At 56.2% G+C, this 27,837-nt stretch overlaps 2 protein-coding genes across 2 annotated transcripts; one reads left to right on the top strand and one right to left on the bottom strand.

Moving 5' to 3' along the window:
* Nucleotides 1-18: 18 nt before the first annotated feature.
* Nucleotides 19-1,711, bottom strand: TSPAN10 (tetraspanin 10). The gene is made up of 3 exons (XM_039562320.1): nucleotides 1,594-1,711; nucleotides 684-1,282; nucleotides 19-393 (listed from the first exon to the last, which is right to left on the bottom strand). Exons 1-3 carry the CDS (start codon nucleotides 1,654-1,656, stop codon nucleotides 87-89), a joined length of 969 nt encoding a protein of 322 aa, XP_039418254.1. The 5' UTR covers nucleotides 1,657-1,711; the 3' UTR covers nucleotides 19-86.
* Nucleotides 1,712-2,106: 395 nt separating this feature from the next.
* NPLOC4 (NPL4 homolog, ubiquitin recognition factor) lies at nucleotides 2,107-27,824 on the top strand. The gene is made up of 17 exons (XM_039562348.1): nucleotides 2,107-2,243; nucleotides 3,213-3,293; nucleotides 5,580-5,692; nucleotides 6,364-6,543; nucleotides 8,963-9,011; nucleotides 9,946-10,040; nucleotides 10,661-10,784; nucleotides 11,324-11,503; nucleotides 12,263-12,349; nucleotides 13,825-13,896; nucleotides 14,779-14,905; nucleotides 17,021-17,181; nucleotides 23,287-23,358; nucleotides 24,385-24,480; nucleotides 25,159-25,275; nucleotides 26,074-26,176; nucleotides 26,527-27,824. The coding sequence occupies exons 1-17, from the start codon at nucleotides 2,229-2,231 to the stop codon at nucleotides 26,916-26,918; spliced, it is 2,064 nt and encodes a 687-aa protein (XP_039418282.1). The 5' UTR covers nucleotides 2,107-2,228; the 3' UTR covers nucleotides 26,919-27,824.
* Nucleotides 27,825-27,837: the final 13 nt, after the last annotated feature.

Here is a 27,837-nt window from a genome sequence, read left to right on the forward strand (position 1 = left end):
GGGCAAGACACAGGCGGGTTCAGGATTTTGACAAGGTTTATTTGGGACCAGACCAGCCCCCTGCATATCCCAATTTCCCGGTGCCCTCACTCCCACACCCTCACAGCCGTGATATCCCTGAGCACCCTGAGTGCCATGAGCGCTCCCACAGCCTCCACCAGCACCAGGGCGGTGGCACCGGCGGCAATGGCCCCGGCCTGGCCCCGCAGCCACGAGCCCAGCGCGGCCCCGCAGCCCCCCAGGTGCACCACGGCCCCGGCCACCGCCGCCGCCAGCCCCAGCACCCCGAACCCGCACTGGGCGTTGGGCACGGAGCCGTTCTCCAGCGGGTCCTGGCAGCAGGAGGCCGGGACGCCGCAGGCCTGTGCCCCTGGGGCGCTGCAGTTGAAGTACCTGCGGGATGGACACAGACGTGGGGTCACACACATTTGGGGTGCGGGGATGGGGGCTCCCACTCCCCCCGGCCACAGAGCTGGACACCAACCATGGGTTCCAGCTCATTTCTCTCTTTTCTGGACCATCCCAGGGCTCACACCACCCCAAATGTGCATCCCCAGCACAGACCCCACAAGGAACAGGGGGCTCTTCAGCCCTATAGCAGACGTGAGGTCCCCCACCTAACAGAGTTTCCAGCCCCGTGGTGGGGATGGGGTCCCCCAGTACACCCCCCAACCCCGACTCACAGGTTGCTCTCCCAGTCGCGGTACGACTCGAGGCCGCAGCACTGGAGGCTCCGCTGCACCTCATCCACCAGGAACTGCAGGTCGGGATCCTCCTGGTAGCGCAGGAGGCACAGGAGCAGGAGGTCCCGCAGCGCGTCCCGCAGCCGCCGCCGCGCCAGCAGCAGCAGGAGCCCCCCCAGCAGCTCCAGCCCCCCGAAAGCCAGCACAGCACCCAGGAAGAAGCGCAGCAGGCAGGGGCTGGCACGGAAGGTGCCCAGGCAGCCGGCCAGGGACACGGCGCTGGCCGCCAGCCCCGCCAGCACAAACAGCAGCATGGGGTCCGAGCCCAGGGGCACCCCACGCTCCCCCCCGGGCAGGGGGTTCTTGGCCAGCAGCCCCCAGACCCCCACAGCAAGGATCAGCAGCCCCAGCAGGAGGAAGAGGAGGTTCCAGAGGAAGGCCAGGTAGCGCACGCAGTGGCTGAAGGGGCTCACTTTGGGGGGGCCGGGGTACCACGCCCCAGGGTCCTGCTCAGCCGTGAGCCTGGGCAGTGAGTGGCCATCATCATCAGCATCATCATCATCAAAGGAGGAGTAGGGCAGCTCCACCAGCCTGGATGCCTGCACGGACAGAGGAGCCATCACAGCCCCCCAGAAATGTTCCATCAGCACACGTACCTCGTCCCACAGCCAGACACGGGCTCCTGGAGCCACCCTACAGCCTTTTACTGAGCCCCTCTGCACAGGGAACCCCAACCCCACCCCTGCTCATCACGGGGGTCTGCAGGGGAGCACCCCAAAGACCCTGACCCTATGGAGACCCCCAGGGATGCGGGATGCAGCACAGATACATGCTGGTACCCAGGGGTGAGGGGCTGTGGGGTGCACGGGTAAGGGGTCCCGTGGGAGAGGAGTGGGGGTCCCGGCGTTACCTGGGGCAGCAGCCGGGTGCCCTCCCCGTGGGGCTGGAACAGGCGGACTCTGCTCAGGGCCATCACCGCTACCTCGTGCCCGGACACCAATCACACTCCCATCATGTGAGGGACTGCGGGCGGGCTTAAATGGGGCTGTGTGTGCCGCCCCACAGCTGGGCACAATCTCCCTACCCACCCACCCCCACAGCTGGCCCCGATCCCCCCCTGCTCCACAGCTGGCCCCGATCCCCCCCCTCCCCAACACCGCGGAGCCCCTCCGAGAGCACCGGGGGGGGGGACGACGACTGGTTGCGTGCGGAACTAAAGAGCGAGCGCGGCGGCCGGGAGGGACACTTGTATCTGTAGCACCGAGGCAGCATGGGGGACTACTGAGGCGGTAACACCGAGGCAGCGCGGGGGGACGACTGTTGGTGGCGCCGGGGTAGGAACCTTGGTGCGGCGGAACGCGGGCGCGAGGCGCGGGGCCGGGGGCGGGCGCGAGGGCGGGCCGGTCCCGGGAGGCGGCGGGCCGGGCCGGGAGGAGCCGGGAAAGGCCGGGAAGGGCCGGGAAGGGCCGGGAGAAGCGGAGCGGGACGGGCCGCACCGGGCCGTGTCTGTGCCGCGCGGCGAGCCCCGGGCCCGCGGGCAGCGCCATGGCCGAGACGATTGTGAGTGCGGCCGGGGGAGGGGCGATGAGGCAGCAGATTCCTGTGGGGCCGGGACGGGGCACCGGGCCGGGGGGCCGGGGCTGGGGCCGGCGGTGTCCGGGCCGGGCAGGCTCCCGAGCGGCGCCGCGGGCGGGTCCCCCGTGGTTTTGGCCCCGGGGGTCGGGGCCGTGACCCCGCGGTACCGCTGAGCCCCGGGCGGGGGGCTCGGGGCAGGGAGGAGAAGGGGCCGCTCGCTCCGGTGAGCGGCTCCCGGCCCCGTCCCGGCGGGCCTGTGCCCGGGAGGGAAGTTGGGAGAGTGGAAAGGGGCTCCTGCGGGGCGGCGGCGGCACACGGGCAGCTGCCCGTGTCCCCTCCCGTGTCCCCCTTCCCACGCACGCCGCCCCCTGCCCGTGTCCCCGTGCCACACGGGAGCGGCCCCTTTAGAATAACTCGAGTCCCTCCGCTGCCCCTCAACACTCCGGGGACACCGATATTTACATTTCTGCCTTCCCTGCCTGTCCCCGGAGGATTCCCCTGGCCTTTCCCCCCAGAGCTGCCAGTTGTTGCCATCCAGGAGCTCAGGTTTCCCGGGAGCAGCTGGAGCCCCGTGTCTGTCCCTGCTCCCTCACTGCTGGGGCTCAGCCACGACCAGTGCAGTGCCCAGTAACACCAGTTGGGCCGGTGCCTGTGTGAATAACTCCCCCTTGGAAGCTCTGATCCACCCTCCTGAAGGTCTAATTCCATCTCAGAGGTCAGAGCTTTGGCCGAAGGTGTTTTCCTTGGAGCCAACTCCTGCCAAGAGCCAGGAGCGTTGGAACGATTCCCCCCATGCTGGCAGACATCACCCAGTGCCACCCCAGAACTGCACTCCTGGGTGTTTCCAGGCCCTGTGGAAGATGGAGACAGGAGGGAGGAGTGGGGGAATGTGAGGCTGAGGGCTCAGGGTAGGCTCTGTCCCCCCTCCCCGACTCGGTGTTCCCTCATTCCCAGATTATCCGCGTGCAGTCGCCGGAGGGAGTGAAGAGAATCACGGCCACGAAGAGAGAAACTGTGGCAACGTTCCTCAAAAAGGTACCCCAGGACCCACAGTGCCTTCCCATGGGATGGGGCAGGGCTCCCGTGGCTCTGTCCCGGGGGAGATCCGTGTTTAACCTCCCTGGCAGCAGCAAGGGACAGCATTCCGTGTGGAAAAACAGGCTTTGATTGGTGTAGCTTGTGTTGTTCCAAAGGGAAAATAACAAATTTAAAGAAGAAACTCCCTCAGCTTCTCTGTTGGGGCTTCCTGGGGTGGGAACTTCCCTGGGAAGGGCCCTTTCTGGGTTTCTCCCAAAGAAGTGGCAGCAGGGAAGCAGAAGGAGCTATGGGATGGTCAAACCTCCTGCTCCAGGCGGGATCCAGGCCTGGCTCAGCTGTTGGATTTGGGCTTGAATTGTTGTTTGGATGTGCTGTGTGTGCCCCTGGTTTTCCAGGATGGGTTTGGAGAGAGCGGGCGAGGGACTGAGTGAGATCTCAGGAGCCCCTGGGATGAGGGGAACATGCCGGGTGGGAGCTCTCAGCTGCCATGGTGCAGCTGCTCTGTGTTCATTAGGAGTGAGCAGTTCTCCATTTGTTCCCCTCCTGAAGTTCCTCTGGAAGCCTCGGCCTGGGGGTTCTGTGCTCCATGACGTGTGTTCCCGAAGGGCCAGGCAGGTTCCCTGGCCCTGTGAGAGGGAAGGGAATGGCAGCAGGTGCAAAGCTTCCCTTTGTGAGTCACTGGCTTTGGCTGGAGCTGTGGCACAGCATTCCCTGACAGCATTCCCACCTGGCCAGGAAAAATCCTGATGTTTTTCAGGGCTGGCTCAGGGACACTCCCTGCAGCCTCTGAGCAGCCTCAGCCAAGGGAAGAGGAGCTTCCAGGATCTCTGGAGCCTGTGCAGAACGAGCTGCTGCTTTCCAGGGCTCAGGTTACCCCAGGGAACAATCGGGCTGGAAAACACTTCCTGCCAGGACAGAAGCACCTGGAATTGCCTGTTGATCTGGGGAAGGCTCTGTCCTCTGGCTGAGCTGGAGCAAAGATGTGTTTGGGTTTATTTCCTGCTGCAGGGTTTGCTTGGAAGAGAAAAGTGGCAAATTTTCCCACCTGAAGTCTGTGTTTTATCTAAATCCGGGTCTCTCCTACCTGTGCTGTGGATTTTAACGCTGGAATGCTCACCCAGGGGCTGGGTTTGGTGTTCAGGGGGACAGCTGTAATTAGAGAGGTACCAGATTGCTGCTTCCATCCTAGGAATTAACCTGGATCTGCTCCAGAAGTGTTCAAGGAATAAGGGGCTGGAGAATCTTCCCCGTCTCCTGTGGCACATCCCGGGGAAAAGCAGCAGAAAAAGTCACTCTGGGTGTGCTCAGGGTAGAGTCGAGTCAGGAATTAGCTCAAAGCTGCTGTTAATGTGTTGTGGGATTTGTCTGCCCCCAAAAATGGAATTCTGTGGCCTGAGGAGCAGGAGCTGATCCCTGTGAAAGGGTCCCATTCACGGGGATCGCTCAGTGCTGCAAATCACAGCTGAGCTGATGGGAAAAAACTGCTTTTCATGGCTTTGCTCATGTGACAGCTCTTGGTGGCTCATCAGATTTGTCCTGTGGGCAGGATCCTGTCCCTGACTCCAACCAAAGCCATGGGGATTGCTTTTATTAATAAAGGCCTTTCACTTCAGAATTTAGGGCAGAACCTGTCAAATAGACAAACTTTAAGCACCACTTTTAAACTGATGAAGTTCTCGAGTGGCCAAATATGCAAATTATTTTTGCTGGGAAGAGGTGTTGGAGTGATTCCAAGTAAATCAGACTTGATCTGAGCTGGGAAAACCTGCCTGGGGACTGAGGGGTGAATTCCATGGGAGAGAGGAGAAAACAGGGGAAAACCAGACAGAACAGCAGGAAGGGGTTGAGTGAAGCAGCTGGGAGGTGGAGGTGGAGCTGAGGGCAAAAGATCTGCACAGGTGAAGGTGTGGATTGTGGAATTCTGGTCCACACAGGAGGATGGAGTGAGGATCTGCTTGGTGCTCCTGGTGGTGTGTGCTGGTGCAGCGGGAGCAAGAAAACTGGGATAATGGAGAAGTTTCCCCCTCTGGTCACACAGTGCTTGCCTGGCTGTAGCTGAAACTCTGCATTTGTGTTGTGTGAGGCAGAGACAGTTCTGGTTAAGTTGTTTGAGCTCCTGTTTTAATCCATTGCTTGTTTTTCCAGGTGTTTCCATCTCCGTTATCCTGAGCTCAGGAACGGGGGTGAATTGAGCTGGATTGCTGCAGGAGGAGTTCCCTGGGACTGGCTCGGAGCCCCTTTCGTGAGGCACCTCACAGCTTGTTGCTGCTCCCTGTGTTTCAGGTGGCGAAGGAGTTTGGGTTCAGGAATAATGGCTTCTCCGTCTACACCAACCGCAACAGGACCGGCGAGATCACGGCGGCACAGAACAAGTCCCTCAACCTGCTCAAGATCAAGTGAGTCCTCACCGGGAGGGGGGCTCTGCTCCCAGCTTCCAGAATGGGAAGAATCACATCCCAGGAGTCCCCAGCTTGCAGTGTCCCTCCTGGGACTGGGGAGGGGGGGCCTCGGTGGCTGTGTTGCAATGGGGGGGTCACAGTGACACGGGAGAGCTGGTGGCTGTTCCTTGGCTCACTCCTTGGGGTGTGTCTGCTGTGGGGAGGCTTCATCCTGGATTTCCCTCCCTAATTCCTGCTTTCCACCTCTTTGTCCCAGCTTTCCCTGCCTTATCCCCCCACTTCCCCTCCTGGATCCCTGTTTCCACCCTTTCATCCCTGCCTTCCCTCCCACATCCCTTCTTTCCCTCCCTCCCTCACCCGCCTTTCCCTACCTCTTTTCTCCCACATCCTTGTTTTCACTCCTTCATCCCAACTCCCTCCTCCATATTTTTTCCCTCAGTTTTGTCTCCTGGTGGAAGGATTTGCATTTATTGCAAATGAAAGCAGGAAGAGGTGGCTCACAGAGCAGCTTCCAGCTGCCACCTGTGTTGGTCTGGGTTAGAATTTGTGCCACATTCCACACTCTTCCATGGTCCAGGAGGTTGGCTGCCTGCTGGGAAGCACCTCCAGCTTCCTGGGTGTTGTCTCCCACACTTCCCACTACCCGTGTGCTGTTTCCCACCCTGCAGGCATGGGGATATGCTGTTCCTCTATCCCTCCAGCCCAGCTGGCTCCTCCTCAGAGACCATGGACACGTCTGTCTCCCAAAATTCCCGGCCTGGGGGTGCCCCCCAGGTGGTGGAAGATGAGATTGACCAGTACCTGATCAAGCAGGATGGGAAGATTTACCGGAACCGAGACCAGCAGCTGTAAGTGGGGGTGGGTTGTGTTCCTGCCCGCGGATCCGGGGCTCACCGGAGCCTGGAATGCCATGGCTCAGCCCAGCAGTCAGGAAATTACTGTGGGAACTGCCCTTGGCTCCATCCTGAGTGCCCTGGGGACATCCACAGGGGAAAACAACCCCTGCCATTGTCCTGGGAGGTTCAGTGGGGCCCTGGTGAGCCCAGGGAGGAAGCAGATGCCCAAATCCCAGGGTTTTTGGCAGGAAGGACTCACTCAGGGCAGCCATTGTGCTGATGGAGGAGGCCCTGGCACTCGTGCTCCTGGGTTTTGTGCTCCTAAAACACATGGAATTCTCTAGATTACAATAAACACTGTGCATTCTTCCTGGGCAGGGTTAGATGGGATATTGGGAAGGAATCCTTCCCTGTGAGGGGGGGAGGCCCTGGCACAGGGTGCCCAGAGCAGCTGTGGCTGCCCCTGGATCCCTGGCAGTGCCCAAGGCCAGGCTGGATGGGGCTTGGAGCAACCTGGGACAGTGGAAGGTGTCCCTGCCCATGGCAGGGGTGGGATGGGATGAGCTTTAAGGTCCCTCCCAACCCAAACCATTCCAGGATTTGTTGTCCCAAGCAGGAGCACGCTGTGCCTTCAGATCCAGCCACTCCTCCTAAAGGAAAACACGGAAGTGAAGGGAAGGAGTGAAAGTATCCAATGGCAGAGGTTTGGAAGTGGGACTTGGGTTTCTGCCTGCTCACTTTCTGGCTTCCCTTCATCACGTCTGACCTCTCCATGAAACCAGGGAGTCCCTTTTGCTCACAAAAATGCACCAAAGTCCAACTTCCCAAAGCTCTTCCATGCAAGAGGCTTAGGGAAACAAAGCAGCTCCTCTTTGTGTAAAAATAACACAACGAGTGAAATCCACCCAAAATCTACCCTGGTGCTGCTAAAACATCCTCTGCTGGGAGGGGCTTTTATTGCTCAGTGTTAATGGCCCAGCTGGGCCCTGGCCTGATGTCTGCATTGGTTGTAGCCTTGGGGCTGGAACCCTCTGGAATAAGACTCCCAAAAAGGTTGGAGGGAAAATTTTAAAGGTAGGAATTCCCGCTAAAACAGAATGATTTGCCCTTCCCCGTGGGGTTGTCCTCCATGTGGTTTATCTTCAGTGCTGCAGCAATGAGGAAGTTTGTGGAAAATCCTCCCTGACCTTCCCAGCTGACCGTAAATGATGGGATGTCACATCACTGGAGCAATAAAGGCAAACCCACCACTCTGTGGCACAGACATTGCCTTGAACTCGCCCACATTTTTCAGAGGGATCAATGAAGCTGTTCTAGCAGGGAGCCGAGGCCCAGGGGAGGGTGTTGAGGATAAAAGGAGCTGTCTGGGCTGGTTCCTGGCTTTGGGATTGTGGATCAATCTCCAGTGAAGGATGCTGAGTGCTTTAGCAGCATTTAACTCTCCTTTCTGTACATTATCTGCCACAAAACGTCCTTAAAAGCACTCCTGCAACTGGATCCCATCCATTGTTTCCACAGCCCAACCTCCCTGCTCCTCTCCTGGGCCCTTCCTTTGGAAACCAGCACTGACCTGGTGCTGGGGGATGTTTTATTGTTGGTTTAGGGGTTTTTTTAAAGCAATCACCACAAGAGGAGATGCTTTCCCCTCTGTAATTCTACCCAGCAGGACTTTATCTGCTCGATAAACACACACTTCTCTGGCTGTTCCTGCCAGTGCCTGATAAAGGATGAACATTTTGGGTGGCTTTTTGTTAAAATCACCCCGCCACGTGGGCTGAAAATTCTTTGAATTTGAAGGGATTGAATTCTTCGATCTTGGAGGGCTGTAAAACCTGATCTGACTTGGATTCCAGTGGCTTTTGGGACAGCTGAGCCCTTTCCCGGGGACACTGGGAGGGTTTGATCCTGGCTGGGGCTCTCAGATTGAACCTCAAGCTGTTGCCATTTCTTTATGTGAAATTATCTTGGGGTGACCAAAGTGATTGAAGTCCAATTCAACAGGAGCTGAAGTGATAGGACAAGGGGGAATGGGTTCAAACTGAAAGAGGGGGAGTTCAGGTTGGATTTATGGAAGAAATCCTTCCCTGGGAGGGTGGGCAGGCCCTGGCACAGGGTGCCCAGAGAAGCTGTGGCTGCCCCTGGATCCCTGGCAGTGCCCAAGGCCAGGCTGGACACTGGGGCTTGGAGCAGCCTGAGACAGTGGGATGGGATGGGCTTTAAGGACCCTTCCAACCCAAACCATTCCATGATTCCATGATCCCTCTCTAATATTCCCAGGGCTGGGTGGAGAATTGCTCAGAGCTCGTGTAGCTCTTCCACACCAAACTTACTTCAAAAAACTTTTTCAGGCTGATTTCTCCATGATTAGATAAGGTCTCCTGCAGTTTCCAGGTGAAATGAGATTTAACCCCAGTTCTCTCTCTCTGCCCAGGTGTCGCCACGGCCCCTTGGGCAAATGCGTGCACTGTGTCCCACTGGAGGTAAGAGCCCCAGGAAGGTGCTACAGACACACCCCAGTTCCTCCCAGTAGGAACACTTTTCCCAGGAATGCTGCCTGCCAAGAGGTGGCAGCTCCACGCTGGAATCCTGCCGTGCACTGCCAGAGCTGCTGGTTCTGGGATCACTAAAGCTCGAGGCCTTGGGGCCCCCAGGTTGATCCTGGTTAAGGCTGGTTTTCTGCAGTAATGAGTTGAACAGAAAGTGCTTCAAAAGTGCTCCATTTTCCCTGTGTCTTCACTTTTTCCTGGATTTTCTCATTTCTTTCCCTCTCTCCTGCATCCCAGCACTTCCAGTTTAACCACCTGGCACAGGGTGCCCAGAGAAGCTGTGGCTGCCCCGTGCCTGGCAGTGCCCAAGGCCAGCTTGGACGGGGCTTGGAGCAGCCTGGGACAGTGGAAGGTGTCCCTGCCCATGGCAGGGGTGGAATGGGATGAGCTTTAAGGCCTCTCCCAACTATTCCATGATTATCCAGGTTGAAGCAGCTTTAGTGACGCCTCCAAACGTGCTGGGCTGTGTAATTTACGGCACGAAGCAGCAGCCCCCCCTCCAGAGGGAATCCTGGCTGCTCCAGGATGGCTGTTCCCCGCTGCTGGAAGTGCTCTGGGAGTCCTTGGCCGTGCTGGAACAGCTGGGCCCGTTGTTTGTTGTCAGATACTGAAAGGAAAAAGCTTTTTGCCGTTGAGATTCTGATTTGTGGGGCCAATCTGTTCCCAGAGCAGGAGGCCACCGTAAAACTCCCCGTTGTAAAGCTGCACTGTTTGCATCCCAGTAGTAGCTGCCTTGAAAATGAGCCTGAATTTCCTTGATTGCTTCCACATTGGCGGGGTTGAGTGTGGAACATGCATTTGCCGAGGGATCAGGGTGTTATCAGACAGGTGTGTGACCTGGCTCTGCTCTGTGTGGTGTTTTTGGCAGCCCTTCGATGAGGATTATTTGAACCATCTGGAGCCTCCTGTGAAGCACATGTCATTCCATGCCTACATCAGGAAGCTGACCGGAGGGGCAGACAAGTAAGGAAATCTCTGGGTTTAAGGGAATCTGGTTGGAGCTTTGGTTTTTTTTAACACAAATGAAAGTACAGACAGATCTCAGGGTTGGACACGAGGATTGAGTGGCAAACGGAGGAGAAAAGTCTTTTTGGTTTATGTCCCCATTTTGTTTCTGTTTTTCCTTTTCCAGTGGCAATATAATTCCTTCCAGGAAATATTCCTGATGGGGGGGAAAGCCAGATGGAAGGAAAGAGGTTCCCTAACTACACCAAGCTCCAAGCCTGGTTCTCAGACTTGGTGGACATAAGTTACACAGAGGTGTAATCTTCTCCCTGCTATTCCTAAATACCATTGAGACTTTTAAAATCTCTTTGGGAGGTGCAACTCAGGTCCATGAGACTTCCATTTGAAGGGAATTTCCCTTTCCAGGAAGTCTTGTGCACATGAAAGGATGATTTGCCTTGGTGCTACAATCTCTTACTTCCTGCATGCTCCATAAATTATTGCCCCAAAAGCATTTACTGTGGTAACAGCAGCCTTCTCTTCCCCTCTTCCTTCTCTTCTCCCCCTTCTCATCCTTCTTCCTCTTCTTCTCCCACCTTCCTCTTTCTCTTCCCCCTTCCTCTTCCCCCCTCTCCCAGGGGGAAGTTTGTAGCCCTGGAGAACATCAGCTGTAAGATCAAGTCGGGGTGTGAGGGACACCCTCCCTGGCCCGAGGGGATCTGCACCAAGTGCCAGCCCAGCGCCATCACCCTCAACCGACAGGTGAGAGGAGCTCGGCGACCTGCCAGGGGACCTGGCTTTTAGTTTGGGAAAGGTGAAAAAAGCCAACCAGGAGCACAAAGCCTCTGGGTGTCAGGGAAATCCTGTCCAGGTCTTCAGGCCTTGCAAAATGGGCTCCAAAATGTTCTGGGTCAGAATTTCCTCCCAGCGTGAGGACTGCGCTGGCAGCCCTGGTGGTGAATCCTGGTGATTAGTCCTACTGGTTTTCCTCACGGAATCTAAAAGGCCACTCAGGTTCTGCTTGTTTCCTCCTAAATTTCAGTGTCCTTTTACCTGCAGAGGCTCTTGGGGCAAAGGTCCCAGTAAAGCCCCCGAGGTGCTGGGGGTGCTGAGCACATCCCACGCTCCAGCCTGAGCAGGGAGCAGTGCCGAGGGGTGGGAGCTGAGCAGGGGAAGAGGGAGGGAGCCCCCAGCCTCCCCCATCCCTGCTGTGCAGGATCCAGCTCCAGAGGGTGGTGTGTGTCCTGGGAAGGGACCGGAGCCAGCAGAGGACGGCCTGACGCTTGAACTTTGTCAAACAGAAATACAGGCATGTTGACAACATCATGTTTGAGAACCACACAATTGCAGATCGCTTCCTAGACTTCTGGAGGAAGACAGGGAACCAACATCTGGGATATCTGTACGGCCGGTACACGGAGCACAAAGACATCCCACTGGGAATCCGGGCGGAGGTGGCAGCCATCTATGAACCCCCCCAGGTGAGACCCCGGGCCCTCAGGGGCCGCTCAGTATTGGGGAGCACACAAACACCTTTTTAGCTTGGAAAACCTCACAGGGTATTTCCAGCTGCAGCTCCGCAAGGAAAACTGTCCTGAGTGAAAGAGGATATGATTTATGTCCTGAACGTCACCATCCGTTGCTGCCCAGAAAGAATTTTAGACCTCAGTTCTGCTTTTTTGTTGTGTTTTACCCTTGGATGATTTGAATCCAGGGTGACTCTAACGGCGGATTTCGCTTTTAATCTTTCCTCGATTCCTGGCTTTCCAGCAGATTTTGTGCTAGGAAAAAGCAGTTGCAGCCCTTGCTTCAGTTCCTTACCAGCTCTCTGAGAAAAATTAAGCAGCTTAATTAGATAGAGTGAAGTCTAAATGATTTGAAGACAAAATGATGGAGCGGCTGAGGATGGGTTTGGCTGGAGCAGCCAGAATCCCCACTAGGTGGGGCACGGCACCACTCCTCAGCCGAGTGCTCCTCATGTATTTCCTTCCTCCTCATGGTTTCTGCACGGCTGCCAAGTGAAATCCAACGGATTGTCAGTGGAAAAGGAACAAATGGATCCTTGGGAGTGCGGTGTGAGAGCAGAGTGGCACAGGGAGGTCTCTGGGGTGACACCAGTCCATGGTGATGGCTGAGGGGGAAGCCCAGACCTCTGCTCCCATCCCCTGCCTCACTGCCCACAGTGGCTGTACTGGCTTTTCCCCAGTTCTGTGTCACTAACCAGTGTCTCTTTGCTGCAGATCGGCACTCAGAACAGCCTGGAGATCCTGGAGGATCCCAAAGCCGAGGTTGTGGATGAGATTGCGGCAAAGCTCGGCCTCAGAAAGGTCAGGATGTGTCAGATCTTGTGTGTCTGTGTGGCAGGGAAGCGGTCAGCAATTCTCTCCAGCTCCATGGGGTTATCCAAGTCCCTTTAGATTACCTAAATCCTGCTAAAGTGTCAGCAGCTGTTACATTTTTAGGTCTAAAACCCAAATCCAGAGGGTTTTCCTGAGCACAGGCCCCTCACAGGGCTGTGTGACTGCAGTAGCAGGAGCAAAACAGCACAAACTCCATCTTCCCTTTCTTCCCCCTCCAACAGGAGCCATTCCTGGGAGCATCTCCGTGGCAAGTGCTAATTGTGCCCAGATGGAGCTGGAGTTGCCTCTGTGCTCTGTTTCCAGGAGCAGGGAATCCCCTTGGGTTGTGGTCCCCTCCTTGGTGCTGCAGGGAGTCAGTGGTGTGTGGGCTTAGGGGTGCGGGTCCCCCTCAGTTCCAGCCTTCCCGTGATCCCATCAGGATCCCCTGGTTTCCTGACAGCCCTCCAACTTGCACTGATGTTTTCCGGTTTGGGAGCAGTGGTGGTATGGTGGGAATGCCAGGAATGGGATGTACACAAACAAGATTTGACTTGCTGGAGAAAACCCGCCTGGGAGAAGGCTCAGTGCAGACTGTAAACATCTGGGGAGGGCTTTGTTCTCCCAGATAAGATCCCACCGCTCGCCAGAGGCTGGAGCAGAACTTCTCCGTGTGTTATTTATTTCCATGTTCTCCCATCAGATATTTTTAATCCATGGGGCTTAACACGTCACCGAGTGCTGGGTGCAGGGTTTGATCTGCCTGGGCTCCGGGGCAGCTGGGATCAGTTCTGCCTTGGAAAGGTTAATGCTGTAGGAGCTGGGATTGGCCCCTGGGCGGAGAGGGATCATCCCAAGGTGCGTGTCCATGTCACAGCTCTGTGGAAGGATTGATGCCAGGGGTTTGGACACATGTCACACAGGACTCGCTCCGAGGTGTGTCGGTACCACAGAAAGCAGGAGTGTGCTCTCTGGGGTCGCTGCAGCCTCCAGTTCGGAATGGATCACACTCCAGTGTGAGCTTTCCCTTAACCAGTGCGTGTGAGGTTCAAACTGGGATTGTGTGAGAGGTTCAGGCTGGGGCCACATGAGCTGCTCTGTCACCCACGGGCGCTGGGTCCCGCTCCAAACACTCCGTAGGAAATGCTGGGGGTGGGAGCGGGTGGTGGCACAGAGGCCTCTTGCAGCCTCCAGATCTTTCCATGAAAAAATATTCCATAGTGAAACCTAATGCTGCAGGTGCCCTGGCTGGCCAGCTGGCATGCTGCTGCTCCTGGAAATGGGATTCCAAGGAGCCCAGCACAGCTGGGAGAGCCATTCCCTGCAGGCAGTGTGCACAGGGCCGAGAGGAGCCAAGAACATCGTGTCCTGTGAGCAGAAAATGTCTGAGCTCTTCTGGTTTCCTCTTTCCTTCTTTTTTTTGTCCTTTTTTTCCTTAAAGCAATGTTCTCCATCCCCCTGTGTAGGTTGGCTGGATATTTACTGACCTGGTCTCGGAAGACACGCGGAAAGGGACCGTTCGATACAGCAGGAACAAGGTGAGATCCAGGTGGGACCCAGTGAATTCCCAATGAATTCCAGCTCCTGTGCCAGGCAGAGAGCTGAACCAGGGCTGCAGGTGACACTGGAATTCTTGGGAGATGGGGTTTTCCAGGCACTTCTGAAGGAAAACAAGCTGGAACCCTTGGAAATGTTAGGGATTGAAGTGTTTGGGGAGCAGGCAGAGCTGCTGGAGCCCCTCACGCCCCTGCTTTGAGGAAATGGTGCTCATAGAATTGTGGGATAGTTTGAGGGGAAAGAGACCTTAAAGCCCGTCTAGTGCCACCACAGGCAGGGACAGCTTCCACTGTGCCAGGCTGCTCCAAGCCCTGTCCAGCCTGGCCTTGGGCACTGCCAGGCATGAGGCAGCCACAGCTGCTCTGAGAACCTGTGCCAGGGCCTCACCCTGCTCACAGGGAAGAATTTCTCCCCAATATGCCATCTATCCCTGCCCTTTTTAGGGTTAAGAAAACTTCAGGGAGCGGAGGGGGATGTGAGGGGACAAACCCAGTGAGCCAGAGTGACTCAGAGGATGTTCCCATGGGCTGGGCTTTGTGACACATACGTGGCTCAAACTTCGACCTCCTCAGCTTCCTGTCCTTGTAAACCCAGTGATATCCATATTTGGAAAGTGAAACTTGATTTTTCAAACAGAAAAAAGGTGTGTAGAGGTGGGTGGGACTCTCTGTGGGACAGTCCTGAGCCAGCCCAGGGCTGGGGAGCTGACAGGTCACATTCTTGTCCCGGGCTCCGCAGCAGCTTTCCACGAAAGCGTGTTTTCCTGGGGTGTTGGTCGTTTTCCTTGGCTGCAGCCCAGGGAAACAGGTCTGGGCTACGTCACCTTGTCCTTTCGCTGACTGGAGTCCGTGCTCTCCCCTCAGGACACGTATTTCCTGAGTGCAGAGGAGTGCATCACAGCTGGCAACTTCCAGAACCAGCAGCCCAACATCTGTCGCCTCTCTCCAGATGGGCACTTTGGATCCAAGTTTGTCACAGTTGTGGCTACAGGTACTAACTGGCCTCAGCCCTCTGGGCTTCACCTGAATTACCTCTTGTTAGTAGAAGAATATGCCAAAAATCACAGGTCCTGCTCCCCATCTGTCCTATTTAACAAGGGTTTTACTCTATCACGCTAAAATACTTTCTCATTCTTTGTCTTATCCTCTCTACAATTATTCACTCATTATTTATTTGCCTGTTTTTCACTCTACAGCTGTTTAAAGGGACTTATTTGAGGCTCAGCCCCACCTCTCAGACCCAGGAATCACTCTCTGCCTGCAGCCAGGGCAACAACTGTTGCTCACTTTTTGTTTCAAATCCTTAAGCTCCAAATTCTGTTGCCTGGAAGCAGCAGTGCAGAAGCACAACACTCCAGATCCTCAGAGTTATTGATTAGTTCCTCCTTCAGGAGGTTCAGGAGGGATCTTTACCTCTCTCATGTTGCTGTCAGGGAAACCTGTCAGGGAAAAAAGAAAAAATGTTTGGAAACATTTTTTTGGCTGAGTAAAACAGAAGCTCCTGCAAAGTGCTTATGGTTAAACCCTCTGGTCTGAGCCGTTTTCAGGCAGTCTCCAGAGGCACCGTGGATGGGCTGGGCTGGGAGGGGGGACACTGGCATGTGCTGGGAGGGCTGGAGTGCTCCCAGATCACTCTGTTCTTCTCCATGGGATGACACATGTCTTCATTTAAACCTTCCCTGGAGCAGAATCGCTGGTTCTGGCTCTGTTTAACACAATGAAAAAACCCTCATGACTTCCAAATAACATCCAGAGTGAAAAGTGAAAGTGGGATGGGACATTGCCTGCCCTGAGCCTGGCTTTGTAAGGGTTCCCAGGGCCTTTTTTCAGTGAAAATGCTCTTTTTTTAGTTAACAGGCCCATGCCTGTACATTCCAGACTGCTAAACACATCCATCTCTCATTAAATATAGATCTGTATCTCTCTTTTTCTATATATATATTTATTTAATTTCTTTTTAAACAAGGTGTTTTACTGAGCAAACACACTGTGTTCAGGCCTTCCCCCGTCCTGGTCTATGTTTAATTTCTCAGAGTGTTTGTTCTGGAGCAGTGAGTGATTGAGGTTACAGATCAAAGGGTAGAAAAGGAATATTTCCTCTTTGCTGTTCCAGCTAATTTCATTCTCCTCTGTTCAATCAGCCCAGCAGGTTCTATTTAAACACTTGAGTCCCTCTTTTTGTGCTGCAGAAATGTATTTGGATAGTTTGCCTCAACTTTGCCTTTAAATCCTCCACATGGATTAATTCCTATCCCCTCCAGAATTCCTAGCTTTGGAAGTAGTAACGTTTTCCTACCATCTGCCTCCCTCCTCTCTTTCCAGTTGTATTCCAGTGACACATGACCTGATGTTGCTTACATTATCCAAATGGAAGCGCCAAGCATGTGATCCTTCCATGAGCCAGGCTCTTAATTCCCACTTTCCATGTCAGATTTCCACCAAACCATCCAGTACAGGCTGAGAAAACACTGTTCAAGCCTGACATGACCAGGTGATCTGCAGCTCAGGGATCCTTGGGAGTGAAACAGGCCCACAGGAGCTGCAGGCCTGGCTTTTGTTTGGAAAAGGAGATACCTGCAGGGTAGTGGGAGGGTGATGCTGTCAGAGCCCCCAAAAGGGCAGCTGCTCCTCCTCCTTAGAGCTCCTGGCAGAGCATTCCTGATGTTCCCTGGGCTCTGTGCTCTTGGGATAGTTGTGGAAATGTGTGTGACTACAAAAATGTGGAGTTTAGAGGGAATTCTTGCCTAAAATTCTTCCCATGCAGCAGCACCAGCGGCTTCACCTCGGTGTTCATCACTGTTAGCCTTGTGTTTAATCATGGAGTCTTGGAATTGTTAAGGTTGGAAAAGGGCTCCAAAATCATCGAGTCCAACCTTAGTGCTGCTCTTCCAGTCGTTTCTCTTGGAGTTACACCAGGGAAATCACCCCTGTGCAGGATTTTCAGGAAGAATTTCTCCATGGGAAGGGTCGTGACATGGAGTACCCACCCCTGGAGGTGTCCAAGGATGACACCGTGGGGATAGGCCACAGCTTGGACTTGTTGATCTTGGAGCTGTTTGCCAGCCTCAGTGATCCTGGGATCTTTAACCATCCTCTCCTCTTGCAGGTGGTCCTGACAACCAGGTGCACTTTGAGGGGTACCAGGTGTCGAACCAGTGCATGGCCCTGGTGCGGGACGAGTGCCTGCTGCCCTGCCGGGACGCGCCCGAGCTGGGCTACGCCAAGGAGTCCAGCAGCGAGCAGTACGTGCCTGATGTCTTCTACAAGGTGAGGCCTGAGGGCCTGGGCAGCTCCGGGATGTGCCCCTGGATCCAAGCTCTGATCCTGAGGAGCAGCAGGGAAAATGTGCATCCAGAGTGGGTCCAAAATACTCAATTTCATGGAGTCGTGGAGTGGTTTGGGTTGGAAGGACCTTAAAGCTCATCCCATTCCACCCCCTGCCATGGGCAGGGACACCTTCCCCTACCCAGGTTGATCCAAGCCCTGCCCAGCCTGACCTTGGACACTTCCAGTGATGGGGCAGCCACTTCTCTGAGTAAACTGTGCCAGGGCCTCACCCTGCTCACAGGGAGGAATTACTTCCCAATATCCCATCTAACCCTGCCCTCTGGCAGTGGGAAGCCATTCCCTCTTGTCCTGTCCCTCCATCCCTTGTCCAAAGTCTCTCTCCAGATTTCTTGGAGCCCCTTTAGGCACTGGAAGGGACTCTCAGGTGTCCCTGGAGCCTTCTCCAGGTAAATATCTCCGGGTGAATATCCCCTCCTCTGGACTCGCTCCAGCACCTCCATGTCCTTCCAGTGCTGAGGAGCCCAGAGCTGGAGGCAGCTCTGCAGGAGGGGTCTTGGAAGGACATGAGGTGTCACTGCTGTCCCTGCCTGCTGCACTTTGGGGTTGTTGGTGATGGATGGAATGTTATTCCCTTGCCAGTTGTTCCTGGAGCCCTTCAGCCCCTCCCACGCCTGCATGGCCGAGTTGGGAGCTCAGGATCAGACTCTCTGCAGATGCTGATAGCTCTGCCGCTCCAGCCCAGGGCTCCTGGTGCCCCATGAGCAGGGATAGAGGAGTTAATTAATGCCACTGCTCACTGGTTAATTAGCCATCCATCACCCCATTAGTTATCTCCTTCCTGTCCTGTCTGCTCCTGCTGCCTGTGGTAAAATTGTCCCTTAAGGAGCGCAGGATAAGGAAAGCTGCCTTCGCTTGGGAAGAGTGTAATGAGTGGATTGTGCTCCAGCAACGGGAATGGAGCTGGTCAGGGTGTTCCTGCATGCCCTGAACCTGGGACTGGGACATGCTGGTTTCCACCCCTTAGTGCGAGACTGCTGGCTTGGCTTGACCCCACCTGGAAACAAGGAACAGCTCTGGGCTGAATCCAGTGCTGGGGAGGGAGAGCAGATGGAATCCTGCTCTCTCTGGGCAGGCAGCTTCCTCCTAGGAGCTGATAAGCCAGGGCCGATTACGATCCAGCAGAGCCGGGTGCGCAAAGGTTGGCCCCGAACGTGAGCAGGATGAGATCATCTCCTGGCATGCCCTGATGCTGCTCCAGAGCAGCCCGGGCTGTGCCACACTCGGGCAGCCTCGCAGGAGGTCCTGCAGGTCTGTGGCCCACATGTGGCCCACCCGGGGTGCTGGGAGCAGCAGGAAGCTGGTGGGTGTTCCAAGAAGGGCTTCACTCCCATCCCTAATCTGAAGCAGGGAGATAAACAAAATGGGAACGGATGGCTCCAGCCTTCCGTGGAAATTTCCATCAACCACTGATTCACTGGATCGGGCTGCAGCTGATTTCATGTTTTAGAGCTTCTCTCCCTAATTGCCCTTTTCAGGGAGTGCTCGAGGATGGCCCTGCCAGGTGGGATTCTCCCTCAGCCTTCAACGGGTTTGGCTCTAGGATCCCTCAATTATTTTTGAATGTTCTTAAATCTATGGAAAGCTTAGTCACTCCTGGCTTGGGAAACCTTTGGGGTCCCATTAAATGTGCAAGGCTTGAGGTCAGAGACACTACCTCATCCTGGGATGGTAACAACAGCCGTGTCCGAGCCCCGATGAACTCCAGGAAGAGCAGGAATCCAGCAGGATTCCGGCATGGAATCTTTGGGGTCCAGCACCTTGCTCTCTCTTTGTCCCCAGTCTGTGATGTGGGGGTTCCCCTCTGTGCCAACCCCCCAGCCGGTTTTTGGGGAGAAAGCTGCACTTTGGAGTAGTTGCTGTTTTCTCTGGGATTGCGCAGAGAAAAGTCCATGTGCATTCCCATGCGATATCCAAGTATTCATCTGAAAAGCCCTTTAGGATGAAAGGAGCTCTACAAATTAATTCTAATTGAATGAGGACCAGGAGGCCAATGTTTGGGGAGTGTGGATGTATTTATAGAACAGCCAGATGTGAGGCAGGACCCGTGGAACTCGGATCTGTCCGAGGGCAGCGCGGTGGATTCACCTCCAGCTTGCGAATGGGAAAAGGGGCTGCTTTTCTTCCATGGAAATGGGAAAACTGATGGCACTGGCATTGTCCTGCGGTTTTCCTGAGCCTGCAGCTGTGTGATTTCTGTATTCCTTTACCATTCCCTTTATGTTGGCCCCTCGCCTGCTGCTCCGAGGAGCCACCCCCGTGGAGTAGGCTTTGGACTTGTGGCCGTTGCTCTCCTGGCCTGGGAAGGGAGAGCTGTGCTCCAGTGGGGAACTTGAGGCGTTTGGGGACTGTGAGAACAAGTTCCTTTGCTCTGAGGGGCCTCCCCAGGTAAGATTAGCCAGGAGGAAGAACAGATCCCTCCTGGGGTGTCTGGGAAGCATCAGGGCTCAGCACTGGTTCCAGCTGGAACGGGGCACAACCGGCATGTGCTGCTTGGCCAGCTCAGCACATAGAGCTCGGGAAGGAGTCCATGACGTGGAGACATGGCCCAGGTCGGGGTAAAGACCCTGTGAGTGAAGATGATGATGTTGCAATGGCCGCTTCACCCAGTTTCTGAGCTGGATGAGGGTGAGCCCAGCTGAACAGTCCACATGAGCATTTTCCATCCTGCCTTCTGTCCTTGAGCAGCCTCCTCTGTCCATCTGGTTTTAGAAAACAGCTGGATTGATTTGGATTTCACTGAGAATGTACCTTGGGTTGATATTCAACACTGGGCGGGGTGCAGCTGAGGGATCCCTCCCTGGGGCTGCTGCACCCTGTCCCTGCTGTCACCTCCTCCCAGTCCACTGGCCCAGGACCTCTTCGGTGCTGAACTGCTCCACCATTCACTTCATCGGCTGAGGGAAGAGATTTCTGACGTTTTACAGATGCTTTAAAACTCTTGGATAATTGGATTTGGGGGCTGGCTGGCTTTGTCTCTTATCACAGGTATTTGTGACAGCTCAGCGCAAACACGATGTCATCATCATCCTCGAAGTGAATTGTATTTTACAGCTGCCTTATCCCCCCAGAGGTTCTTTGGGATGGTTTAATGTCCCTCCAGAGTTTCTTTGGGATGGTGTAAGACAAAAGCCCTTTACAAGCGTTGTGCAAGAGCCCTTTGCCCTCAAGTCCCACATGAGCTCTGAGCTCTCACTGCAGCTGAGCCGTGTCTGAGCCCTGGCCTGGCACCAGTGACACATGTCCCATCCCTCCCTGGGACAGCCCTGAGCCAGGGCCCTGCTTTCATTAGAGCCCAGCGGGACCTCTGAGCCAGGCTGTCCTACCATGGCACTGGAAATCCTCTTCCCAGGGGGAGCCAGGCTGCAGGGAGTGTTCACTGATGGGGAAGGACTTCCCTGGCTGCCCTCCCACTAGCTCATGAGCCGCCTTAGCCTTAAATGTCCTCCTCTGGGGAGGAGGATGCTGGATTAGCTCAGCAGGAGTCTCCTGGGAAGGGTTTCAACTCTCCCTGACCTGTCACTTGCTCTTGGAGAAGTCGCTTCGTTTCTGCGCCTCAGCCGCGCTCCCTGTGCGAGGGGCAGGACTGCCCGGGAAAGCGCCTGGAAGTCAGCAGAGGGAAGAGCAAAGATGGGATTTATTCACACATGGCAAGGACAGATGGCTGCCGAGCTCCGCCGTGCCTTCAGCAGAGGGAGCGGGTCGGGAATATCGGCGTGGGATGCGGGATGCTCACAGCATGGGATGGTGACAGCGTGGGATGGTGACAGCGTGGGATGATCACGGCTGTCCTGGGACACGGATCCGGAGCCTCCCTCCTGGCTGGCAGCTCCCTGGGCTCCTCACTTGGCTGCTCCCCTCACCCTCCATGGATAATCCTGAAGCCACCCAGGAGTCTTTTCATCCTGCCAAGGTGTCTGTGTTCCCATCCTTTTCCCTGTTCACCCTCATCCCAGTGCAGCTCCTGCCTCCAAACAGTGGCTGAAAGGCTCTAATCCCAGCCTTGATGCAATCTCCACTGGGATGATGCATTGTCCAGACCCTCCAGGCCTTGCTGCTGGATTTTTGTCCTGGAGCCAAACGCTTGTGGCTCCATTAACCCCTTCCTGACCTCCCTTTGGAGCAGGCGCTACTGGGCTTTGGGGGTCTCAGGCTGCAGCAATAGCAGGGCGCTGGGAGGGTCCTGGTGATGCCAAGCTCAGGATAAGGATCTTTATCCCAACAATCTCAATTTGATGTTCATTAAGGCCTTTAAAAAGTAATTAAATGATCCATGGTGGTGGGAGAGGAATGCTGGGGTTTGGGGGGGCTGTCCTTGCAGGATCAGGGCATGTCCTCGGCTCGGGGGAGCGAGGTTCCAGTCTGTGGAGGCCTCAACAGCATGCCATGAAAAAGCAGGCATTTAACATGGAAATCCCCAGAGGGGGAGATTAAAGCCAACAGGTGCTGGAAAAATGTTTCTGCATATTAGAACTTAATTAGATTGGAAAATGAATTCCAGATGGGCTAATTATGCATGAGTTGTTGCAGGTCCCTTCATGCAGGGGCAGGATTGTGTTTGGGAAGCTGATTGGATCTGATTCCTGCCTCTTGTGGTATCACTGAGATCTAGAAGCAGGTTGGCTCTGGGGTCCTGTGATCTCCCAAAAAAGGCTCCATGGCTCCTCCTGCTCCTGTCGAGCCGGAGAGATCTGAGGCCACAACCTGTCATGTGCGAGGAGCAAAGATCCTAATCAGGACTGCCTTTCAAAGGAGCTTCAAAGACTGGAAGGGAGATTTTTTTTACAGAGGGAACAGTTCCTGGGGACAAGGGGGGCTTGTGGAGGGGGTCGGGAAAGGGGGCTGTGCCTGGAGGGGAGCAGCATGCCGGAGCCTGCTGGGGCGAGGTCTGACTGGCAGAGGGATGGTGCTGGCTGCTGCTCCGCATAGCTGTGCTGTGTAAACACCAGGGAGAGCGGGGGAGTGGTGCTGGAGTGGTGTTCTCTGGGAGAAAACATGGCTGGGAGAAAGGGGAGGGAGTCCTGGAGTCAGCCGTGGGCAGCGTGTCCCTGCATGGTGCTCCCCGGCTCAGCCCATGGAACGCTGCTCCCATCCCACGCGGGAAGAGTGGGACTCGCAGCCTTTGGGGGTGGCAGCTCCGGGTCCAGCTCCCGCCACCAAGAGCCCATGGAACGTCCAGTACAACGTCCCTGACCGGGAATTGCGGGTGTGTGATTTATGTGGGGCTCCATGAATGATTTATACCACGTTAAGTGATGATTTAGGGAGAAAACACAGCCCCCTCGTACGGAATCCTTAATGAAAAGTGTCAGTTCTCCGGGATTTATTTCCGAATCGGTGTTTGAACCCAGCGTGTTTGACATCAATCACGTCTAATTGTCAGGTTATGATTAATGAACATATGCCGGCCGTTTGTCTCCCTAATTAAACTTTATGTTCCCTTCGTCTGGCAAAGCAAAACAAGTTTACGCTGTGGGATGTGCTGGTTCCAAGGGTCTGGGTGTGAGAAAGTGCCCAGATTCCCAATTCCAAGATGAAGAGTTGGCTGAGGGTCTCCTGGATTTGCAGAAAGGCAGGTTTGCCTCGGCTGAGGAGGCAGAGGTGGCCTGTCCCTCTCTTTAGGATGGAGCTGCTTCCTAAATGCCATTTAAAATCATGGAATCATAGGATATGTGGAGTTGGAAGGGACCCACAAGGATCATGGAGTAGAATCCCACCTTTACAGTCCCTGGATAATTCCAAGCCTCTCTCTAGTGGGAGACAATCCCAGGGTGGTTCATGACCCCACACTCTCTTGGCTCACAAGGAAACAGAGATCCTGATCTCAGAGATGCTGGAATTACAGAGATCTCCAGCCCCAGGGAGCAGCAGGGAATTGGGCAGCCCTGAACCACCCATCCAGGTTCTTTTCCGTACCCTCAGTGATCTGCCAGAGCTCAGGACTCTGCATGAGCATCTCCAGGGCAGGATCCCTTGGGCTTCACACCACTTCCATGCTGAGGAATAATCCAACTCTTTTTCTTTCAGGACATAGACAAGTTTGGGAATGAGATCACCCAGCTGGCTCGCCCGCTCCCGGTCGAGTACCTCATCATAGACGTGAGTATTCCCTGCACATGTGGTCAGAGTGGAGCAAACTCCTAACCCACCTCTGAAATTCCCAGTGGAGGTGATTCCTGAGACAGATTATCTTCCTCTGCCTGCTGCTGCCAAGCATTCCTAGCAGGGAGGTGGCTGCCCTGCTCCCTGGGGTCGGTGTGCTGCCAGGGAACACATTTGTTTTCCAGGAGAGCACTGCCTGGTGCCTTATCACGGCTCTGAGCTGGCCCAGAGCCATGTGGCCAGGAAGCAGCAGCCCCACAGACCCATGTCCCGGGCACTGCCTAATGAGGAAACTCCAGAGCAGCAATTAGGGATCCATCTCCTTCAAGTGACTCAGCAGGTTGTCCAGAAATGCCTTTTCTTGGAGGAGGGAATTCACGCTCTGGCACGGCTTGGCCGTAGCAGAGCTGCTGCCAGGCACGGCACGGCTCAGCCCCAGGGCTGGGAAGCAAAGTTACGGCGTGGAAGGCAGGAAAGCAAATAATTGGGATGCCAGATGATATTGCTGGAGTTGGAGGTGGTGCCAGCAGCCATTAGATCCACCTGGAGCAGCCTCTCTGGTCCAGCTGCCCCTGGCACAGGCAGTGCCAGAGCACGGCAATTCCTGCAGGAGTGAAGGCACGTGTTCCTGGGATACCTGGGATGTCGCTGGGATGAAAACAGAGGGGTGGAATGTGCATTAGGAGGTCCCTCCCAGGACCTCCCTCCAGCAGCAGCTGCCTGGCAGAGGGCAGAGCTCTGCCAGGATCGCCGTATCCCAGTGACCTGTGCAGAGAGGGATGCTCTCCATGGCGTCTGTCAGGACCAAACCCATCGTGTCCCTCCAGCTTCCTTAGAAAGGGAGCCAAGGGTGTGGTGATGGAATATCACTTGAAATTAAATTAAAACCCATCAGATCCCTGCAGAGTCCCTCACTGTTTGGCTGAGCTGGCATCAGAGCTGTGGCTGTTCTTGGCTATCTGGACTTGCTTCCCATATCCCACTGGTCTCTGATCATCCTTCCTTGGATTTTTTTTTTTTTAGATTACTACAACTTTCCCCAAGGATCCAGTCTACACTTTTTCTATTTCTCAAAATCCATTCCCCATCGAGAACCGCGATGTGCTGGGAGAAACTCAGGTGAGGGGCGATTCCTGATGGAGCCGGGTTCCACAGGGATGGGCTCTGCCTCCCTCGTGCTCACTGACATCTGCAGAGGGACAGCTGTGCCCTCAAGTCACCCCTTCCCAGTTCAGCTTGCCAAGGTCCTTCCTGCACGGAGCACTGTCTGCATGCCAATGCCGACTGCCGGCCGGTGCCGAGCTCCCGCCGGATCCGTGATGGGATCAGGGCTCCCTGTGCCTGCCAGGCAGCTCCAGCCCCATGCTGACAGCACAAACCTGCTGAGACTGGGGTCTGTTCCTGCTCCCAGAGTGCTGCCTTCTCTTCCTAGATGGAATCTTTAAGCACAGAAAGCTGTTCCTGCAAGAAGCCAGGGCAGAGGATGGGGAGGAAGGGGCTGCTCTGTCCTCTACTCCCTCTTTTCTGTACGAACAAGGCTGGAGTTGCCTGGCTCCCCCTCAGCACCTCTTGGATCTGAAATCGGCTCTGTGGGTGCTGGGGTTGGTCAAGGGGAGCTGCTGTGGGTCCAGAGGTGTTTTTTCCTCGAAGTTGTTAGCTGGGATTCAGTCAGGCAGGCGGGGGTCTGGTTTTGGAAATGTCCCTGCACATTGCAGACAATAGCCAGAGGGGCAGGAATATCTGTTGGTGGATCCAAATAGGAATTGACTTCCCTTCATTACTGTCCCCTCTCTCCAGGATTTCCACAGTTTGGCCACGTACCTGTCCCAAAATACTTCCTCCATTTTCCTAGACATCATTTCCGATTTTCATCTGCTCCTCTTCCTGGTCACAAACGAGGTCATGCCTCTGCGGGTACGTAACGGGGCAGGGAGGGTCCTGTCCCACACCATCCCCCCCATCCCAGGGCCCTCAGCCCCTCAGGGGTCCTTCAAGTGGGTGGAGGTGACCATTTCTGCCATCCCATGTCCCTGGGCAGGGCCTTGTGCTGGCTCTTCCTGGCCAAGCTTTTGGGAGAAGGTTTAAAGACTTTTAAAACCTTTTTCAAGCTCTAAGCACAAAGCCCCTGAGCTGCTGGGAGCACTGAGGGGGGTGGTTGTCCACATGATCCCAGAGCCAACTTGGCTGCAGCTCCCAGAGCTGGAAATGTTTTAAAAATTATCTCAGAATCAGGAATTTGGTGGGAACAGTAAGGAGATCAGAGCCCCCAGAACTCAAGGCCAGAGCTGGCTCTGCAGCTCTGCTGCTGCCCTTGGCCGGGCACCGGGGCCTGGCGGCTGCCCCGGCACCACCGGAGCTTCCCAGGGAGCCCCAGCTGGGCCGTGTTTGCCAGAGGCTGCGCATGTGTGAGGCAGCCGGGATGACCGTGGGCAGCTGGAGATTGGGATGCGGGCAGGGATGGGGGCTGGAGTGCTCCAGCATGGAGGGTTTGCACCTCTGGGAGTTGGGATTGGCCCACAGTGGTAGGGAATACCTCCTGGAAGCAGAGGAAGGGAAGCTTTCGGGTGTTGGGGTCTGTCTGAATGCTGGGGGAGCAGAGGGATAAACTGGGGCACCCCAAGGATGTCGGGCATGGGGGAACAGCTCAGACTCAGAGTCCTGCCTTGCACTGGAGGGGGTCCCCAGTGCTCATTTCCCACCTGTGACTTCCAGGACAGCATCAGCTTGTTGCTGGAAGCCGTGAGGACCAAAAATGAGGAGCTTGCACAGACCTGGAAAAAATCGGAGCAGTGGGCGACCATCGAGCAGCTCTGCAGTAAGAGGGGGATCCCTGGGGCAGGGCGTCCCTCAGGGAAGGGGTCCCTTGTCCCTTGGCAGAGCTGTCAGGGGGTTGTGTGGAGCTGCTCCCAAGCTGTCACAGAGGCTTCTGGAGGCTCGAGGGGAGGCAGCTATTCCTTGGTCATGGGATCCTGGAATGGTTTGGGTTAGAAGGGATCTTAAAGCTCATCCATCCCACCCCCTGCCATCTTCCCACTGGACCAGGTTGCTCCAAGCCCCATCCAGCCTGGCCTGGAGCACTTCCAGGGATGGGGCAGGGCTGATGGGGGGGCTGCAGGGTGGGATGTGCAGCGGGATCCCAGCACTGCCCCGGGCTCTCTCCCGCAGGCACGGTGGGGGTCCCGCTCCCGGGACTGCAGGAATACGGCGCCATGGGGGGCTCGTCGCACGCCGTGGCCGCGGCCATGTGGCCCTGCCAGCACTGCACCTTCATGAACCAGCCAGGCACGGACCACTGCGAGATGTGCAGCTGCCCCGTTCCTAGCCCCGCTCCTGCCCGGAGCGGCCGGCGCGGCGCCTGTCCCTGCCCTCTCCTCCCTTCAGCTTCCAGCCCAGGCTGCGGAGCTGGGCACGGGGGGCTCCAGCCCCCCACTTACTCCTCGCTCCCTTTTGGGGGCTCCCAGCCCGGACAACCAACGCTTTCCTCAGCCCGTGCCTGGGCTGGCCCCCCACCACCCTCAGCTGCTGCCAGCCTGCCCTGGGGGAGTTGGGGGGCTTAGGGGGCTGCCTGTGCCCGCTTCCTACCCAAGGGGAGAGGGAGGCTTTGGCATCTCCCTGCCCACAGCTTTGCTCTCATTCCCTGCCTGCCTGAGTGCCTGGATCCCGACAGCTCTGGCACTGACCGGCCCGGCGACACGAGCAGGTGGCTGTGACGTTCCCGGAGCAGGACAGGCACCCCTGGACACCGAGCATGGGGTGGGCACGTGCCAGTTCGTGGCTTGGTACTGCTTGGTGAGCTTTGGCACCCCGTGGGGGCTGCGGGAGGGGTGTCCCCTCCGGGTGCCGTGTCCCCCCGCTGCACACGGTTAGGCTCCCAGGGAAGGGGTGCGGGGCAGCCACGTAACTCGGGCACCCACCTCACCTCCATCGTGCCCTGGGAGCCAGTTGGTGCCTTCCCACGTCCCTCCGGAGCGTGTCCTGGCCAGAGCTGAGGCTCAGGGGTCTTGCCCCCCAGCCTCCCTTCAGCCCCCCGCTGGGGCTGCCCTGGGCACCGCTGGGCAGGGGAGAGGCAGGCGGATGCTGGAGGGGCTCAGCCCTCCTCTCACAGGGCCTCTGACCCCCAGGCCCATCCTGGAGCTCCCCAGCCCTGGCTCTGCGGGCTCTGGTTCAATCTCGGGGGCACCGGTTCCAGCGCTGCCCTGTGTCCCCTCATGGGAGGGGTCCAGAGGCCCTGTCCTGCTCCAGGACAGCACTGCCCAGACCCTAGTGGGGCAGGGACGCCCAGCCCCCTGCCCCTCTCTGGGGCTTTCCAAAGGCTTCATCCCAAGGCCCAGCTCCGGGCTGCGGTTGCTTTTCCCCTGGGTGTGCTGGGTTTGGGGGTGCAGCGCTGGGAGCACCCGGGCCGGGCTGGGCTGACCCAGGCGTGGGGCTGCAAGTAATGTGGAATAAAAGCACCTCAAACCAGAGCCTCCTGCACTC

Source organism: Corvus cornix, chromosome 18 (assembly GCF_000738735.6).
Source record: "Corvus cornix cornix isolate S_Up_H32 chromosome 18, ASM73873v5, whole genome shotgun sequence".
NCBI lineage: Eukaryota > Metazoa > Chordata > Aves > Passeriformes > Corvidae > Corvus > Corvus cornix.